This window comes from Dendropsophus ebraccatus, chromosome 15 (assembly GCF_027789765.1).
Source record: "Dendropsophus ebraccatus isolate aDenEbr1 chromosome 15, aDenEbr1.pat, whole genome shotgun sequence".
Classification (NCBI taxonomy): Eukaryota; Metazoa; Chordata; class Amphibia; order Anura; family Hylidae; genus Dendropsophus; species Dendropsophus ebraccatus.
In genome coordinates this window covers 26,454,787-26,476,132 of record NC_091468.1, presented here as the reverse complement: position 1 = coordinate 26,476,132, position 21,346 = coordinate 26,454,787, and the positions used below count along the sequence as shown (strand labels likewise).

Genomic DNA, 21,346 nt, shown 5'->3' with positions numbered 1-21,346 from the left:
GGTTCAGGCGTCTGGAAGTCTATAGGGGACAGATCTATCTATCTATCTATCTATATGGCAGAGGAACATACTTACCATTCATCCGTGCATCAGATATGATTCTTCTACCACACACAGCTACAGTACTGAGTGACTTTATAATTTCATCTCCATGTTCCTCGTTGTTCTTGCTTCTACCCGCTGCCGCAGACACTGTTGGAATTTCTGAGACAGTCTCTGAAGTGAGAGACCGCTCAGCCAATCACTGGCTGAGTCAGGACAGAGCCGCAGCCAATGACTGCCTGAGCAGCCTATCACTTAAAGACTGGCTCAGAAGTTCCAGAAGCTAGAAGATCACAGTTTTTTTTTCTGTTTTAATACATTCATCAGCAGCAGCCGACCATGCATTGCTATTACCCGTTGCAATGTGCACCCTCTTAGTAAATCCAGCAGATCTGTAAATCCTTAGCTTTCGTGAGAATTATAAACCCTTGAATGTAAAGCAAAAATGTTTTCCTTCATGGACAGCAAGCAATCACAAAGAATATAATAAAGTTAGGTAACATTTATTATACAGTGAGTAATCTCTACTTACACAACACTGGACAGCCTGATTTGTGACCTATGTAAAACAACTTCTGGCTCTTGACAGCATCATAATACATTTTGTATAACTTTGGTGCTGACATATAAACTGCTCAGACAGAAAAATATATTAAGGCAACTCACATTGCTTCAAGAAAACAAAAGCTCTTGTATTTACTGTCCAGAGATGGCTCCCAATCCCCCTGAATATTTAATTGGACAAATGTGTCAGGGGCTAAAGGGAAAATGTTAGGTGTCCACATCAGGTATTGTACCCTGGTTACTTTATCGAGCTATAAGTAGAATCAGGATTATTTGCAGGTATGATCCAAAGTAAAGTTGGTCATATACCCTAAAATGCTGTCAGCCAAAAGGTTGTTTAGCCAAAAGCTATTTATCTCAATTACTCCATACACATCCTACCATAATATGTGGGTTCAGCTATCTTTTTTCTGACTGATTACAGGAGACAGGCTCCATAGACTTATACTTAGTGTTAAGCGGACCTGTATCCATGTTTTCCAAGACTCCCTAGGGTGGCATCCTTTTTCTGCAGGGAATCAAATGATCAATTTTGATGTGCCTGTGCAACATGTCATTTGTTTAAGTGACAGCAATGATTTAAGCTCGCCACAAATTTAAGATGGTCATCAGCCAAACAGACTGAACACAGCGCCTGGGACACACGTTTTAGGTTGCCCGAGCTGCCAGGCACGTTTTTAGTTGCAGTATTCGGCACATGCATATATATATATGGCACATGCATTTCAGCTCTTGCCTAGCATGCATTGTACAGGCTGTACAAATTTTTGAGGCGTCTGTATTTTGTGTTGCATGAAATGCCTGTTATATGCATTTTGGATTGTATGTCTTGCCTGTCACATGCATTTTGGATTGCATGAATTACCTAGCACATGTATTTTGGATTGCGAGAATTTCCTAGCACACGTATTTGGATTGCATGAACTACCTAGCACACATTTTATGGAATGCTGGATTTGCTAGGCACATGGGTTTATCTGTTGCCTTGCAGATATTCCATAGGGCACACAGATTTTGGGCTGTATGATCTGCCAGGCACACACGTTTGCATTAGGTGACAGTACATATGTGGTCCTAACAGTAGTAAGGGAGCAGCTATCTACCCCACAATTCACATGCTATAACCACTATATACATACATACAGGTCTATAACAGTCTTTCCAGTGAAATTCAGTATTTACAAAAAATTCACTAATAACAGAAAAGGGAAAATTCCCAAATAAAGCACATTTCTCAAGAAAGACACCTCATCTTCAGGCTTCACAGCCATTGTAAGTAATGTCTCTGAGGGCTGGTGCCATCATTCCTTCTGGAGACCCTGGCCCACCACGCATAGCTCAGATTGTGCTGTCTGGCTGGCTGCTATGGGATCTGCTAAGCCCTGGCTGGCCGCAGGCTCGCTGTCCTTCTGGGTGGATTCCTCAGCCCTGAAATGAGAAAAGAGGCTTATCGTTGAGACAATAATGAGAGATGACGTTATTATGTTAAGCGCATGCTGCTAATCGCATTATTGGTCTCATATTGGGACGTGTATAATCCTGCGGCTGCAACATTTACACAACATGTTTTGCTTATTACGGAAAAACTGTCCTCTCCTCAGAGACAGACACTGGGTTAAGTGAGAACACATCTCTATGATCGGAGCCTGCTAAGACGCTAATTAAAAAGCTTAAAGGGGTTTTCCTATTGTATAAAGTAATGGTATATGACTGAGATCAGTGGGGGCTAACCTCTGGGATCACCACAAATCCGGAGAATAAGGAGAATAAGGGGCCGCACTGCTAACCAGTGCTGATTTTACTGGATCGGAGGTCAGACTTTCCCCATGGATCATAAAGTGGATGTCACACCCTAGCTATATGCCATTGCTTTAAAGCATGAGAAAACTTTATACGTCATAGCATAATATAGTTTTTCATCTTTCAGTGAAAAGAAACTTTCACTGTTAAATTCAGAGACAGAAAGCCAGTCTTGTTCATGTACCACATTGTACACATTGTAAGGAGTCATGTGTCTGTATGAGCAGCATATGTTCAGGACAGCTTTTCGGCTATAGGATATAAATAATGTTTACAATCACTGACAGCAAGTAGAGATCATGAATGCATACAAACACTACGAGAAAGACAAAAAAAAACATAGCCACAGACTAGGAGACTAGACAGTATAAGAAAGCACAGGGGCTCAGGTTGTTCCATACATTTGTTGTATTCTTAGACTGTCTAGGCTAAGTTTAGACCAACATTGTCTCCCATTATGGCCCCATTATCTTTAGCGCTAAAAGGGATGCACTGTTTAGCAGTGTGAGTCCACCAGCTAGGAGATTAGAAGAGGGGACATGCAGCAAATAAAAGAGAACCCACAAACATCTATTAGCTTATCTAAGGCTGCATTCACACACTCCTTGAAGTTGTCTGTGCGCATGGACAAATTTTTAGGCCATTGCCTTGTATTGGGCTATTCGCATGTTCAGTGTTTTCACAGATCTCCAATCCGTTACGTTTAAAATTAGGACTTGTCGTAAATCGGAACAGAAGCACAGAACGGATTACCCATAGAAATCAATGAGATCCATGTTTTTCATGGATGTGACATTCGTGTTCATCTGTAACAAACACTGATGTGATGTAATCAATGTAATTTAAAATGCTTTAACCAGATCCATGAAAAACATGAACACGGATGCAAAACAGAAGCAAAACGGATAACAACATGGATAGTTTTGCACGAATCACAGAGGCAGCTAGCACCACACATAGACCAGGAGAAACACTGAATGTGTGAATGCAGCCTAAAGGCCCTATTCCACGGGCCGACTATGTGGAGCAAAGGAATGCTGTCAGCGCTCGTTTGCTCCTCGTTCCCCGCTCGCTGCCACCACTACTACACGCGGCAGCAGTGAGTGGGTGAGTGCGGGAGGGGCTGCGGGGGGGGGGGGGGGGGCTGCCTGGGTGATCGCTGATCGTCCGGGCAGCCCATAGAGGTTAATGGCAGTCGTCTGCTGCCGCCGCTCCTATTCCGCGGAGCTACAGCAGCAGATTGCTGCTATCACAGTCATTTGTCTTTCAACATGGTTGAAAGACAAATGACAGCAACGATCAGCCGACATGAACAATGTCGGCTGATCGTTGCCTTCTATTCCACGGGACGATTATTAACGGCCAATATCGTTCGAATATGGCCGATAATCGTTCCGTGGAATAGGGCCTTAAGACTATCACATCCCTTAGCACATCATGCACACATCTGTATTACTGAAGGGAGGCCTGGATAATATAACATTACAAGTTCTGGGCAGTAGATTACATATCATAGGACTCTGATTCAGGGATCATTCTGATTGCCATTTTGAAGTCGGGAAGGAATTTTTCTTCCTGTGATGGGAAATTGGCATCTGCCTCACGAGGGTTTTTGGCTTCATATGGATGAACACAGTAGGTTGAACTTTATGGACTCATCTTTTTAACCTTATTAACTATGTACCTATGAGCTGTGCCATACCAGATCCATAATAAAGCATGCATAGCCTGGTACGGGCCACATTGTACCATGGTGTATGGCTTTGAATTTATATCTAAACTATTTTATTCCATTATGGAGATATCAAAAACGTCTTAGTTGTATCTACTGAATATAGGGTGGAGCAGGTGCTTTCAGATTCTGATGTTAGCAGCGAGAGTGTAACAAGTGTCATCAAAAGCTCATAGACTAGACAATGTGTTATGGTCCATTTAGAGGGAACAATTATCGTTCAAATTTGCACGATAAAGATTGCATTTGAGCGATAATCGTTCCGTGTAAACACAGCGAACAATCAAGCGACGAGCAAGAAATCGTTCATTTTGATCTTTCAACATGTTCTCAAATAGTCATTGATCGTTCGCAAAAAATTTGCAGATCATTTAGTGTAAACAGTCTTTCAACGATTTCACCTATGTGTGAGATAGGCTTAAGCGATCGCAAAATGATTTTTCCGTACGATGTATCGTTCCGTCTAAACTCTGATCGTTATAAAAAACACATCGTTCATTCAAAATCGTTAATCATACGATCGGGCGAATTATCGCTCCGTCTAAAAGGACCATTACTCTGTATCGAAAAATGGTGTGTGCACATAGGTGGCCGTGTCTGTATACAGAGACTGATTCATACTGATGTGACATATATATATAGAGAGAGAGACACAATATACTAGACAAGGTGAGAATACAGAGAAACATACCAGCCACAATCACACAGGACTGGGTCCTACTCAGTACATATTTATATGCACACTTATATAGACTGTAAATCACAGAGTATGCCCACCCACTGGGCTCCCAAGCATACAAAAGACAGAAATTAAGATCAATAAAGGACAACTGAATCTTTCTCCCATGAATATGTGTATAAATTCACAAAACTTTTCTCCATGTGATTCCTAACATGTTTCTAATCACTTAATTTACCAAAATGACTCCTTTACACAAAAATCACTCCTCTGAAATCAACTGTTCACTGTTCTTACTAGGGATGAGTGAACTTTTGAAAAGTTCGGTTTGGTTCGATCCGGCGAACTTTTGTGAAGTTTGGATTCGTACGAACCGAACCTAAAACGAACCTTGCAATAACGGCTGAATAATTGCAGCTACAATAGTGGGAGTCTGATAGGGTATAGTTTCGTTTAGTTGCAGTTGCTATTACAATGAAAAAAGTGGAAAAAATCAAAGTGCAAAAACAGTGAAAAAAAAATCAGCCAAGGTGTAAGTGATTACACGGGACATAGGTCACAAAGTTCCTTGGACCCTGTAGGGTGGAAAACAGACATTTGACAGTGGAACTAGCAGCAGTAATAGTACTGTATTGGACCCAGTGTGGAGGAGGGGGAGGAGGAAGCAGTAGCACTTGATTGCAAACAGCCCAGTATGGTTGAAAAGAGACTATTGGAGTAGGCGGCACCACTTGATTGCACCAAGCCCAGTATGATTGGGAACAGACTATTTGAGGAGGAGGAGGAAGTACCTTATTGCACCCAGGCCAGTATGATTGCGAACAGACTATTCATGGAGGAGGATGTCAGCCTTGGAGTGGTGGCCTGGGATTCCTCGCTGATGATGTTGGTTACCGCAGTTTCCAGAATACAGACGAGTGGGATGATGTCCTTGATGCCTGCTCACAGAGTGGCGTCCTCAAAAAGGATCAACAATTGGCACGACATGTTTGAAGAAACCTGTGCACTATGAGGTTTATCACATGTGCCATACAAAGTGTATGACTCCCTGCTGCACTGCAGAGAAAAGGTTCCTCCCTTTGTGGGCTACAACACTTCCCACCGTTAGTTGACCTTGGCTCAGCCATTCATATATCTCCTACCTGATGGTTCGGAGGAGCTCCCGCCCACTGTGGCTTCATTCACCCAGGCTCACAAAATGGAGGACAGCGTGAGAACGCCGGGCCTGACATCGTTGGTAAGACCCCGGAGCAGGTTGGACTGCAGTCAAAGCGGTGGATGGTAGCAAGCTGGTGGAGGCAGAACTTGTGCAGAACTGGGGAGCACCGGGGAGGTGACAGTGGCAAGAATGGGCTAACTTTCTGGTGGTCTTCTGGGGGGATGTTGGCCCAATGGGCAGTAACAGTGCTGATGTCTGGTCCTGTAATTATGGGCAAGGGCAGTACTGCCCTTGTCCATAATATAAGGACCAGACATCAGCACTGGGGTGCACGGTTTTGGACACCAAGATACCTAATGAGTCACCAACATTTTTCTACACAACTGTGCAGTGATGGAACAGCTGATGGGACTTTTTTTGTTTCTGGGACAGTGATGGGACTTTTTTTGTTTCTCAGACAGTGATGATGACTTTTTTTTTACTTTTTGTTGTTGCGGCTAACTGGGGTTCTTTTATTTTTTGGACCTGATTGTTAAGATATGAAATGATTTTCCCTTAATAAATTCGATAAGCTTGAACACTGAAGTTGCTTTCATGTGTCTTGGTTGATACTCCCAGACAGCTGTCACATTACATTTTTGATTAGGCAGCACCCAGGTATATCTGAGGAGACTAATTTAAGGTTTTACCCTAACAGGGGTGACGTCACACATCTTGATATTCACAGAAAACCAGGATACAAGGGATTATAGGAGTAATAATCCCTTGTATCCTGGTCTATTCTGTGACAAAAGTACAATTTTGCGTTGTCGTTCGTAACAAAACTGGTTCGTAACGGTTCGGTTCGCTCATCCCTAGTTGTTACAATAAGTCTTTCTCTAGTAATGGCTAGATGAGTACAGAATACATCAAGTGGGGGCAAGCGGCTAGGATAGTTCTATGAGCAGGAGAAAAGCAGGAGTGAAACCCTGAGCTGTGCGAGTCTGCCAGCTTAATCTGCACTATGTCTAATGTGTATGACATGACAGTGAATTCAGGAGTGAGTATGGTGTATAGGGAGTAATACTCTGCAGCCATCTGAGCGTATTCTAGTCTTGTAAAGAAATCCTATTTACACCAGTCGGGTGTTGTCCTTTTTTTGTTTGGCAATGAACAAGAATAATTATCCCAAGTTTCAACAAGTTTCTATTTAAAAGGGGAGTGGTGGAGATGAAAGATGCTGCAACAACCAGCCCTGGAGTGTCACCAGGATTAGTATCAGCTTTTAATCAAGTACAACAAATAAACACTATAGGGAGAGGCCCGAAAGAAGCCACTTGATGCAGGCTGCAGCCAACCCTCTATTGTAGTGGGGACTGTATAGCTGGGAGTTATTTCTACTTATTACAGTCGGATGTCATGTGTGTTATATGCATCCAGTCTAGGAGATTGCACCAGATATTTGACAATCAGTCATCTCTACCAACATGTATCTAGATTGCAGTAACTTGTAGGTAGTTATCAGTAAATATGTGAAAATTGCTTAATATACTATTCCCTTGTTATGTGCTGCTAGGAATCTCAAACGACCTCTATGATAAACGATCTTAAATCGTTCACCCTATTACACAGAACGACGATTGTTGTTGCGCTCACCCTTTCCTGGCTGATAGACCAGGAAATGACCGAAAGTGTTGTTATTTGAACGATGTTAAAACGATCAAAGATGAAAATAGGTCCAGATTCTTGTTGGTCTAAGCGTTGTCTGCTATTACACAAAACACAACGATAACCATCCCGTGTAATATGGCCCTAAGGTTAGGGCTACATGGTGACTTTGGTTGTGTCACAACAAAGCACAACTAATGGTCCCCATGCACCTTCAATAAAGGAAGGCTGAATGATTGTGCTCCCCACCACACACACAGGAAGGTGTGGCGCCACCGAGCACTCCTGTGTTCTCTATGGGGAGAGCTCAGGCTGCAGGTTATCTCTCCCAGAACAAAGACAACAAAGAATAAGATAAAGATAAAGAAAAGTTAAAGGAAAAGATAACAAAGCAGTGATTTTCCATCACGCCTGACTCTGGTTTCCAGCAACATCATCTGTCCATCGTTGGTCAGGAAAACCCCATACACCCTATATAAAAGTATAAGGCATGGGTCTCCAAACTGCGGTCCTCCAGCTGTTGCAAAACTACAATTCCCATCATGTCCGGACAGCTAAAGCTTTGGACTTGGCTGTCTAGGCATGATGGGAAATGTAGTATTGCAACAGCTGGAGGGCCGCAGTTTGGAGACCCATGGTATAAGGTGTCATGCAGCCTAATTTAAAAAAAAATAGCCAAATCATACAGATGTTGAAAGGTTGCAGTCGCATAGAGGTCAATACTAGCAAAATTACATGTGACCTGCAACCAAAAAGCTATCAGAATTAGTCTATGGATCACATATCTGCAACTCCAGCATGTGAGTTTCACACATGGATATTTGGACCTTCACATATCATAATATAATGCTACATTTCCTAATAAAAAATGTATCCATTTATTTCCAAACATAAAATACTCACAGACATATAACAATGAACTTGAGCTATCATTAAATCAGTCGACCGATGCCCAACCTCCTCCTTTGCCCTTGTCCTCCAATCTCCTGATTGACTTTGAGCGAAATTAGCAAGGCCGTAAAGTAGTCGCTCACTTTTACAATGCATTCACCAAGTGGCATAAAGTTTGTCATCGCCAAATGCTTTGATTCACAAACCTACTAAAAACGTGTCGGCAAAAGAAGGATGCAAATAAGCAGATTTGCATATTAAAGCAAAAAAGGCGGAAGAGTGCAATTTGTCAAAAATACAGGTGGCCCTTAAAATGAGCTCCAGGGGCTATGGCATGGTGTGACAAATAATGCCACATAAATAATTGTGAATAATTATTCAGACTGAGCTGCTCCAGAGCAGACTGATCGCCAGAATTCATTCTCCAGAACTTTCTTTCCTTTTGATATGACTGAAAATAATCATCTCCCTGGTCGACCATTAATAACCCCGACTTTTTGTCATAACATCAATTTCCTTAATTATAGCACTCTGGTAGATGGGATGAAGTAAGATAGGGGGCAGTGAGAGGATCAGCAGGCGGAACTTGTACAACTTCTCTTACCAGTCATTGATCTAAGCTTAAAGTCCTTGAATTGGCACATACAAAGTATGGAGGGGCTGAAGAGAGCTGGGCACAAAGGTGACCTCAGCAGACAGACACAGAAACACAAGAAGTAGCCATTCCCACATAAAAAAATATAATTGAAATGGTTTTTCTTAGCATTGCTACATTTAATTCTTCCTACCTTGGGAAATCTTGTAGCTATCAATATGTAGTTTACTGACTGTAAATTTATGTTTCTCCTCTAAGTCCGTGTTTCTACATTTGGTCAAACCCTTGCCCCATTTCTTCCTCAATAGGCGATAATCCTGGCAACATCCAGCGCTTATTGGGGAAGAAATAGAGACATGGCGTTTAGCATGCATTGCGAATGTGAAAACATAGCCTTAATTATACCACTAGATTAATCTAGCAGCTAAGAACTATTATAATTAGTTTGTATATAATACTATACTTAGGCTGTGTTCCCACATGCATTTAAAGCCACGTCCCCTTATGCTCTCCAATGGCTGTGATATGATGTCCGGACTTTAGATGAAACCACACTGCCATTGGAGAACACAACTCGGCATGATTTCACATTTGCATGCATGTGTGAACAGAGCTTAATCCATGTACGCTTACTCTATGTATCCGTATAACCAGACGCTCCAGGTTGGCATTACTGACTCTTAGCACTCCATCCACGAAATTCTGTATGTTGTCTCTGTGAGATGCCACATTCTACATTGAATACCATGCTTTGAGGTAGAAGGCTTCCAAAATAAGGCAAGTCACAAACTCATATGACATGCCTTATGTAAAAGTATGTATTTCTGTAAAACTGGAGGCGTACAAGTAAAGCTGCCATACAAGGATCCGTAAGACCCTGTTCACATCTGTGTGGGAGGTTCTATAAGTAGCATATGTCACAGATTCTGGTATAAATCTCTGACAAAACAGCGACGCATGTAATGCCATTATATCCAGTAAAATGCTGGACAACCCATTAGTACCCTCAAAGTAAACAAGCTCTAACATATGATATTTTCTTTTTTTCGGCCTAAAATATGATAAGGTGACATAGTGGAGAATGCAATGTTGCTCACCACTGGGGATAAGGCCCAAGCCCTACTATAACTTTGGTTGTGGGATGGAAGCAGCCCATAGAAGGGAGGCTTGTGTGCATGATGATGTCAGATTTCTTGTGCTCCCCACCCAGCCTTTCCACCCATTAATAAATAATGAAACCACTTAAACAAAGTTTTGTAACCTAAATTGGACCAGTGTAGTCACAAGAATGGTAGGGGGAGCAAGGAGGCGTTGCAGCCGTTGCCGCCTCAGGAAGTTGGGAACCCCTTTCTCACACTTTTACACTAGACAATGAAAACATTATTCTATGGGGGACATTTATGAAGTCCGGTGTTTTTTACGCCATGCTTACAAATGTCCCCGCAGCTCCGTAGCTCAGGGGATTTACGTAGAGGCGCACTGCCTTTACATAAATCCAGAGCGCACGGAGCCCGTCCGTGCGAAAATTTTTAAACCTACACCAGCTCAGAGCTGGCGTAGGTTTCAGTATAATTTTTCCACTGGAAAAATGATAAATGCGGCGCACGCAGAGGCCGCGCCCCCTCTGCCTGCTGCTGCACCCCCCGTAACACCCCCTCTCCGCCCCACTGGCGAAGGTGGTGCAGATTAGGCAGATGCGAAAAAATATTTGCAAAAATACCATTTGCGATTATTTTTACGCCGATCTGCCCCATCTGCGCCTAATGGTCCTTTTACACGGAACGATTATCGTTCGTTTTTGCACGATAACGATCGCATTTGAGCGATAATCGTTCCTTGTAAACGCTGCGAACGATCAAGCGACGAGCAAGAAATCGGTCATTTTGATCTTTCAACATGTTCTTAAATCATCGTTGATCGTTCGCAAAAAATTCGCAGATTGTTCAGTGTAAACAGTCTTTCAACGATTTCACCCATGTGTGAGATAGGCTCAACGATTGCAAACCGATTATTCCGTACGATGTATCGTTCCGTCTAAACGCTGATCGTTAGAAAAAAAACATTGTTCATTCAAAATTGTTAATCGTGCAATTGTGCGAATTATCACTCCATGTAAAAGTAACATAAGAAACAACATCTAATAACATCAGCAGTTTGGATTGTGAATTGCAGCTGACAAATTCCCTGTTAAAGGGATAATATCCAGCCTTAGGGCTCTATTACACGGGACGATTATCGTGCGAAAAATCGTTATATCGTTTGAATTTAAACAATAATCGTTCTGTGTAATTGCAGGCACTGATCCAAAAATCGTTTGTATGTCGTTGATTTAGATCTGAACCTAAAATTATCGTTAATCGTTTGCTAATCGTTCGCTGTAATTCCACATTCGTTCGCTCAAGTTCCGCATTTATTCACTAATCGTTCAGTGTAATTGCACATTGTGCATTGTTTTGCTGGGATCAGAAGGAATAAACAATCAAACGATCGCAAGAACGATCATAATAACGATCGTAACTAACGACCATCGTTCTGTGTAATATGGTGAACGATTTCAGGTTAATGATAAACAATCTCGTTTATCGTTAGTTGTTAATCATTAAAAATCGCTCCGTGTAATAGGACCCTTAGAGTAAAAACTAATATGCTGGCAAGCGGTCCACTGCTTCTACCTCACAGTTCTTGTTTGCCTCTGTCCAATTCCCTGCTAATCACTAGCTGCAGGGGTGTCCTGTCTCCGCCAGTAATTGGCCGATGTTTCAGGTCCTGCTTTCAAACACTTGTCTCAGAAGCAGAAACTAGAGGCAGGGACTAGAAGCAAAAGAATGGGAGCTGCAGGGTAACAGCAGAGGACCAAGACTAAATAAGTATATTTTTTCCAATTCCCCTACCTCTGTCTCAGCAACATATTAATATTCACTGTATGGTTAGAATACCACTTTTAACGGGAATCGCGCACAGTTAAAAAAAAAAAAAGTGATATATACTTATATTGACATCACAGGTCATAGCTAATGAAGAAAGTGATGTCACATTTTAGGTAAAATTATTATGAAGCTATTGCACAGCATTTGTAAAACCTGTGATGTCACAGTACAGGGTACTGCAGAAAATTATGTCAAAGAGCAGAAGGAATGCACAAAGTAATGTCACAGTACAGGAGAAATGCAAAAAGTGATGTCACAGTGCAGGAGGAATGCACAAAGTGATGTCACAGTGCAGAAGGAATGCAGAAAGTAATGTCACAGTGCAGAAGGAAAGCAGAAAGTAATGTCACAGTGCAGGAAGAATGCAGAAAGTGCTGTCACAGTGCAGGAGGAATGCACAAAGTGATGTCACAGTGCAGAAGGAATGCAGAAAGTGATGTCACAGTGCAGAAGGAATGCAGAAAGTAATGTCACAGTGCAGAAGGAAGGCAGAAAGTAATGTCACAGTGCAGGAAGAATGCAGAAAGTGCTGTCACAGTGCAGAAGGAATGCATAAAGTGATGTCACAGTGCAGAAGGAATGCAGAAAGTAATGTCACAGTGCAGGAAGAATGAACAAAGTGATGTCACAGTGCAAGAGGAATGCAGAAAGTAATGTCACAGTGCAGAAGGAAAGCAGAAAGTAATGTCACAGTGCAGGAGGAATGCAGAAAGTGCTGTCACAGTGCAGGAGTAATGAACAAAGTGATGTGTCAGTGCAGAAGGAATGCAGAAAGTGATGTCACAGTGCAGGAGGAATGCACACAGTGATGTCACAGTACACAAATAATGTACACTATGAAATTATAGCACAAGAAAGCTGCACATACAGAAGTGTTGATATATGCAGTATTACATCATAGCAAAGAAAAAACATACTGTAACATGGTATAATAATGCATATATAACATCACCAATATTTAGTAAAATTACAAAACAGTGACAGATTTATCATAATTTTGTTGCAGCTGAGCCTTCGAACTGTTTTAGTACCCGCGTTCACCGTAGGATATTCTTGGAGTTTTGTATTCTCTATAAATTTTCTCACATAAATACAGCCCATACTTTGGATATTTTCTCTATGGAGTTGGCATTAGAGGTAGCCTTGTACAAGTAAATGGATGGCGCCCCTACAGTGTGAACAGTAGGTTATATAATGGATATATTCTGTGCATGGCAATGCAAAAAGAGCTTTAATATGACATACAATAAAGGATTATATAAATGATAAAACACATTACTTCTTTGGTCTTTTTCAGTGATCATTCTTGTCATACATTTTGTTTAGAGACACAACCTTAAGGAGTGTCACATGTCATAAGTCAGTTGATGCTTGATCCTAAATCGGTGGGGATCAAGTAGTTTCTGGAATGTGTAGGATTCCAGCTGTTTCACAGATCAGACACATCTGGCCTATCATCATCTTTGTGAAAGAAACCATTTTATGCTACGTTCACACCATCAAAACAGCTGACGTTTTTATTTAGTACATGACAGACAGCCAATAAAAATGGTTGTTGTTTTAGTGATGTGTGAACATCGTGGATTCACAAGTGCTGTATTGCAGCGGATTTCATGCTGTGATGATCAGTACTGTTGGCCTATGGCTCTGCATTATCACAGCTGATATTCATTCCTTAACTTTTTAGCTGCCAGGCTTTAAACATACTAATATTTTACAGTGCACTGATTGGCTGAGCAGGTCGTCAATGACCTAGGAACTGGAGAAGCAGGCAGGAGCATGGGCAGGTAATGTATTAGCTTGTTTAAAGGGAGTCTGTCACTAGGTTTATGCCACCTTAAATGAGGGCACCATAAACTAGTGATATAAATGCGGAGCAGATCAGTGTATTACTTCCATCATGCTGTTCAGCCATTCTCCTAATATGCAGGAGAATAGGATTCTTGCAATACCTTTCTCACCGCCCTCCAGCTGCTGATTGATAGTTGACTGCTGGGGGGAGTGTTCTGCTTCTTATGAACAATGAGGACTACTGGGCTAAAGCACATAATGGAGAGGACTACTTCACACTGTCACAGAATAATGATAGTGATACATCATTCTGTTTAGCTTCTCTGTCACTAGTTTATGCTACCCTGAGAAAGGACAGCTTAAACCTGCTGACAGTTTCTTTAAAGTCCGTCAACTAATGAGTTAAGTAGGCAGGTAGGCAGCCATGATAGGTACTGCCATTTAACAAACTTCTGACATGTCATAGCAGTGCTGAGGACCCCGCCGCTCGGTAGAAGAAACAAGCAGAATGCACACAACAGCGCGCGCTTTGCCTCCTCATCTCCATCTCATTGCTAAAGTAGCAGTGGACTGAATTGTAATGGAGCCTATGGAACTTCTGGTAAGCGCGTCTACTGGATGTTCAACAGGCTTCCATTATAATTACATCCACGATGCTTTAGCAGAAAAGTGCATGCTGCTGCGTGCTGCTGCCCCTTTGTTCTACAGATTGGCGGGGGTCTCAGCAACCAGACTCTGACTGATACAAACCTCTGACATGTCGCTATGACAATGTTTGGTAAAATGATAGGTACACTTTAAGTAGGCAGTGGCTACATTCTTGCTGCGGATTTTCATTTAGAACCATCGGCCATAACAGTACCGAGCATAGCAGCGGATTTCGCTGCAAAACTTGCAGAGTGAAATCCGCTGTGATACAGTATGTGGATTGAAAACACAGAAAGGCTATGTTCACACACTGTTAAAATTGAGTGGATGGCTGTCATTGGCAAATAAATGTGGCTGACTAACAATGATATTATATGCTGCACAAAAAGTGTGGTCAGCTGACAAGCATTTTCTCCTTCATCTGTTGACCACTGGTCCTTTACATAGGCTGATTATTGGCAATGAGTATTCCTTCCAGACGATAATCACGCAGTGTAAAAGGGCCTTAAGACTACAATGTGCCTGGATTAGTAAATTTTACTCCCATTGTATACCATCTTGTACATTTTTCAGTCCTGCATGGACTTTTGCACTGCTGGCAACAACCTTGCGAATCAGCTGAATGCAATCTCTTGTTCTGTGTTCTTAGCTGCCTCAGGAATGTGCAGAGATTGACCATGTTTTTTATAATAGGATTACTAACAGAAGCCTAATGTAGGAAACTTTCCCAATTCCTACATACACATGGATACTTAACTTAAATGTGTATATATGAGTTCCAGAGGGAAAGATGGAGTTGGCTGCTGTCAGACATCTCTGGTGGCAGCTTATCTTCATGAAAGCTAAAAGATTGGGCAGCGAAATCCAACATGTTCAATCCCCAGTTTAGCCAATATGTTTAATTTGTATGAGGGGCTTAAAGGGGTACTTTTTCCAATCAACTGGTGACAGAAAGTTATAAAGATTCGTAAATAACTTTTACTTAAAAAAACAACAATCCTTCCAGTACTGATCAGCTGCTTTATGTCCTGCAGGAACAGATGTATTCTCTCCAGTCTAATGTGGTGCTCTCTGCTGCCACATTGGTCCACATCAGGAACTGTCCAGAGCAGTAGTCAAGTGGGCAGTGGGCCGAGTTGAGAACAAAGAGCACCACGTCAGGCTGGAAAGAATACACCATTTCCTGCAGGACGTACAGCGTTCATAAGCACTGGAAGGCACCAGTTAATTTAAAATAATTTTTTTACATTTTAAGAATCAGTATAAAAAAGTTTAAAATTGTTTAGATGGTTTACACATGTTGAGGGGGAGTTTCCTTTTGGTCAGATCAGAAGCACAACTGCTGCCTGGTGAGGACACTAATCCCACACTGAGTAGGTATATGTATTGTAAATCTCACACAGTAGACACTCTAGGACAGCAGTTTATAACCTTAGACTCCTCAGCTGCTCTTACAGTCATCAGCTTTCATGGCATACAGAGACAGTTTTTTTCCGTAACAGCTAAAAAACAAAAGGCTAGAAAAAGGATTTAACAAGAAAAACATTTGAGCTTAGTCTTATTTCTTACCTGGTTTGTTGAAAAGCTAGTTCACTAACAGCATTAGCAGAGATGGATGTTGAAAAACGTAGCTGGACTCTTGGTCTCCGATCAGAATAAGATCTACGGACAAAAGGTTGAGGGTTTGCTGCACTCATTGCAATTCTTCTTTGTTGGTCATCATACTGCCTAAGAGAGAAAGTGTGTCTCAAAACTGGGCTGTGAACTTGGTTTAAAACCGTTTCTGGCTTGCTTGCACCTGGTGGTGAAGGAGGCTTGGCTTCAAATAAAGTAGAAGATGATGGACAAAATATTGACTGTGCATTGCCAATCATTTTTGAAGAAAGCTGTTGGTCTTCAGAACTGCGTCTTGACCCATTATGGGATGGAGAAACTGGAGGGGAGGGTGTAGCATAAGAGGGGTTAGGCTCTCGACGAGTCTGTGGAGGGCTTGGTAGCCTCCGATGGCTTGGTGGACTTTGCTGGCTACGTATTTGAGGGGTACTTGGTAGCTTACGTTGACTTGGTGGACTTTGTTTATGTATCTGAGATGGACTTTGCTGGCTTTGTGGACTTTGTTGTCTCCGTATTTGAGGAGGGCTTGGTAGACTAGGCTGTCTTGGTGGACTTTGTTGTCTTCGTATTTGAAGAGAGCTAGGTTGCCTAGGCTGTCTTGGTGGACTCTGTTGTCTTTGTATTTGAGGACTTGGTAGACTAGGCTGTCTTGGTGGACTTTGTTGTCTTCGAATTTGAGGAGGGCTTGGTTGCCTAGGCTGTCTTGGTGGACTTTGTTGTCTTCGTATTTGAGGAGGACTTGGTAGCCTACGTTGGCTTGGTGGACTTTGTTGCCTTCCCACGTGGGGAGGACTTGACAGCCTTTGTAGGGATGGGGGGCTAGGCAGCTTTCTTTGTGATGGAGGGCTAGCTAGAATCTTCTCATTGGGAGGACTTTGTTCTGTGCTGGAAGTTTTCTGGATTTGAGAAGAGGGTTGGTAATGATTTTTTTGTACAGTCCTGATAGTTGGTGGACTTGTTAGTTTTCTATCACTCAGTGAAGATGACGCTGCAGCTCTTGTAGGAGAAAGTTTTCTTAAGATCTCATTTCTCTGTAATGTGGGAGAATATTTATTAGGTTTAACCATTGATGCAACAGGACACAGTCCATTATTATCTTTGTCAGGGCTCACCACGTCACCATCTCCTGGATTTTGCAGATGGATTATTTTATGTGACTGTTTATACAAGTTAGCAGCCTGTTCAATTTCCTTTTTTTTAGAAGGTTGATCAGATTGTAAAGAGTATTTTCTAAGTCTAGAATTAACTAGATCTTCTTTCCTATATGCCATATCCTTGGACATGTAGATATCCGTAATATTTTTGCTTGGTAACACATTTTTTATATTTATTGAGGTCTTTATTTTCTGAGACATAGGTGGCTTCATCATGCAAGTAAAGCTGGTGCCTTTCTCCAGCTCATCAGCTGTGAGTAAATTGAAGGAATCATCCATAAGTATTTCAAGGGGTGGAGGTGGAAAGTTCTCAAAGTCTTCAGTTCCAGATTCAAGTGTATCAGCTATGGCCACTTCATATGGTTTTGAAGGTATGAATAAATCAGTATTGAGTGTACTTGTAGAGATACATCCATTTGGATGAGCAGTAGTCTCTTCTCCAATTGGCAATACATCAATTTTGTCATCAAAAACTTGTAATCCATTATAAACCGGAATTGTGGGAGGAAGGACAGGAACTCCAAATTTTCTAACACATCTAAGGGGTCCCAGTGTTCTAACATTTGTAGGTTTTCTGGAATCATCCACTGGGCTAAATGTTTGTATAAGTTTCCGAACAGACTGTCGCGGAGATGCTTTTATGTTGTCCAACTTTGTCTCTGCTAAAAGAAACTCTTCTTCTGCCTTGGCATTGTGTGGATTTAATGATGGTTCTAAATCCTTAGTTTTTGGTTTAATGTTTGAATCTTTTGCTATATTTGTATCCAACTTTCTTAGGGCAACTTTTTCCTGACTAGGTAAGATATTAAAACTCTTAGCAAGACATGCCTTCAGTTTGTTGGTAGACTGATTACTACTAGAAATTATACAAACAGCATGTGAAAAAGACTTCATATTTGGATTTTGTGTTGTGTTTGTGTTTTTTGTTGATGGGTATAGTTGTTCCAACTTTTTGCTGAGTTCCTTCTGTGTCCTCTGAAGTTCTATCAGAGTAGGATCCTCGGCTTGACTTCTAAGAGATTCTGCAGAGCGAGACCTTCTTTTGTTAGAGGTTCTTCGGTTGCTCCCATCTGCAGTACTAGGCCTAACAATTTCTGTAGTAACTTCTTCTCTAGTCCATACATTACTTACTGATTTACCGGGAACAAACTTGATCTTCTCGCTGATGGCTTCTTTCATTTTCAATGTCATCTCTTCATTTTCTGGATTCTCCAACCATTTGGATGGATGTTTATAAGGACCCATGCCTGCTGGAGAAGTCACTGGTCTTTGTGTTAATGTAATCTGACTTGCTAAACTTTTATTATCTTCACTTTCATCACAACTATCATCACTGCTAGTTGATTCTTCGGATTCTGGATCAAGAGTACTATCGTCTCCTAAAGTGGCAGTGGTCCCTAGTGAGCTCATTGAGGGGCTGCTTGACATACTGCTTTGCTGAGCATTAGGTTTTTGTGCTCCAAATGAATGATTAGCATTTTCCTTTTGGGCCGATGTGCTCATGTTTTGATTAGTTGACATTTGTGGTGTTGCTAAAACTTCACTTGTTGACAAACTCACTTGACCTGATGAGTCAATACTTGACTTTCTTCCCATCTTATCATGAGATCTATATCCTCTCATAGATTCAGAATCCCCACCTATTCCACTGTCTTCAGAATAAAGAGTTGTATCATGGGGATGATGCTGTTTTGCTCCTGTTGCTGACTCCTCCAAAGATTTGATCATCTTGAGGAGTCGCTCATCGCAGGTTTCCTTGTGTTTCAGCTTTTCTTGAAATTTGTCACCAGCTGATTGCAATAAACTGCAGGTATCCTGTAAGGCATTGGTGGTTAGAGAGGAAACTGTGCCATTTAAGGATTGCATTTTATTAACCGTGTACTGCAACAACTGTTGAAGTAGATCTGGTTGTTCAGCAGGATTTCCTTTTCCAAAAGGCCAAGTGAGGTTGCTCCCTACAGCTTTTAAAAGTTTTTCTCCATCCTCTGTAATTTCTTCCAAGCATTGATTGATATCATCAAATCTCAGGGCCATAAAGCTAATCATTTGCTGTATGATAAGATGAGTCTGGGCTGCCTGGTTTGCCATAGAAATTACAGCTTCATATTTTGAAAGATTAGGGTTAAGAAATGCATATGCATCCTGGTGAGCCTTAACGAGATCTTCTGGGAAATCAACCTTTTTTTCTATGTCAGGAAAAACTGCTTGGTTTGGTTTTGCACGCCGACTATGTTTACCTTGCCTTTGGCTTTTTGACTTCCTACTTTTTCTTGAATTTCCATCTTGTTGCACTGTTCCCAGCGTCTCTTGTTCTGAACCAGTTGAACTATGTTTTCTTACAGTTCTCCTCTTTTGGTAGGCTAAATTAACCATTCCTTCATCAGCAGTGCTGAGTTTATACTTCTCTTGATCATCAGAAAAAGAGCCACTGGAAATGCTTTTCTCCATATGACTAGTTCGGTGGTCCCCATTTTGCAACCCCTCCTTTTCCTTGAGGTCTTCATTTTTATTCTCCGACAGTCGTACTGTAATTCCATTATTATCGTTGTCAGGAGGAAGAAGGGCTTTGTTTTTCTTCAATGGTTTAGCCGCATTTTTTGCAATAACCTGAATGATCCCATTACGAGACGGTGAACAGCCCATCGTGTGATTCTGTATGTATAAGATTAGCAAATAAGTAAATAGTCCTTACATTTTGGCATGATCCAAGTAGATGGTGCTCCAAGATGATACTCCATTGCTTTGGAGATTAAAAAAAAAAAAAAAAAGTCTTCGTCGTGTAGGTTCGAAAACAGGGAACAAATAGTAATGAAATATGATTCTCAGCAGCTGCAAACCAGCATAACACGTCTGTTTGATATAGATAAATGTCTCTCAGTGTTTCTCCTCTCTCTCCATTGACAGATGTCAAGTGCAAATAGGATTTGGAGCTTAATGGATTAAACATTCTTTATCCAACCAGTAACTATCTCTCATTGGAAGAAGCAACATGACAACTACATTATTCCAATGTCTGTAACTGTAATCTGTACGTTTTCTTCTGGGAAAAGTTTTAGGAAATAGAAGCAAACTGATTCCGAATTTAAAAGGAAAATAGATTTTTAGATACCACTGCAGGGTATCCTTTGCAAAAAATACCAGGACATTTTAGCTGGCATTAGTGTGGCTGCTCTAATTGTAAGACAGAAGGGGATTTACTTGGGAAAGATTTTGGATAATTAGAAAGCATTATTGATACTGCATAAAGGCATGGCATTTCTGCTAGTGCTTATTTAAAAGAAAAACATAGATAAGCCAGGTAAAAATTCAACCTACCTGAACTTTGGTTCCCCCTAATGGATCATCACTGTTGACTGATTTGATGGAAATCAGCAATTCCCACCTACAAGTTTAATGTCAATTGCAAGATGTACAAAAGTGTAGATTCAGAACACAACTGTAAAACAGCATGAGCAAATATATGAGTGGGCACTCACAGCATGTTTTTATATGAGGGGGAATTCACAGTGTGTTTTCATGAAGTGGCAATCATTACATGTTTTGTGTACACAATGTGGGTATGCTGCACAGCATAATATTACCTGATCTCTTGAACATAAACACTGACTCATACCGTAGTTGACTGCACGGGTAGTGACAATGTTGATGTTATCACCATGACATAACAGTCATGGTGCATTTAGGGTATGTTCACACTGAGTAATTCAGGCAGAATTCTGCCTGTCTCAGTGTGTCATAGCTCAATCTATGGGGGAGCGCGCGCTCCTCCTCTGCCGCCGATCTCCGCTCAAAGTGACAAGTCAGTTCCTTGAGTGGAGCGTGGCGGCAGCGGAGGAGCGTGCGCGCTCTCCCATAGACGGGCTATCACACACTGAGACAGGCGGGATTCTGCAGCGGAAAATTCTGCCCGAATTTCTCAGTGTGAACATACCCTTACTATCTAAAGGTGGCCATAAACCTTCAATAACTGATGGCTGAAGGATTATCCATCAGTTATGTCTCCCATTTGCCCCCTGTCCTCCCCATACGAAGGTATGTTCAACATGGCTGAGAGTTACCGTGTTCTCTATGGGGAGGAGAGGGTTAAGCCGCAGCCAGAGAGT

At 41.6% G+C, this 21,346-nt stretch overlaps 1 protein-coding gene across 1 annotated transcript; it reads right to left on the bottom strand.

Moving 5' to 3' along the window:
• Window positions 1–559: 559 nt before the first annotated feature.
• PCARE (photoreceptor cilium actin regulator) lies at window positions 560–19,886 on the bottom strand. Its single transcript, XM_069954551.1, has 2 exons — window positions 16,045–19,886; window positions 560–2,034 (listed from the first exon to the last, which is right to left on the bottom strand). Exons 1-2 carry the CDS (start codon window positions 19,884–19,886, stop codon window positions 1,908–1,910), a joined length of 3,969 nt encoding a protein of 1,322 aa, XP_069810652.1. The 3' UTR covers window positions 560–1,907.
• Window positions 19,887–21,346: the final 1,460 nt, after the last annotated feature.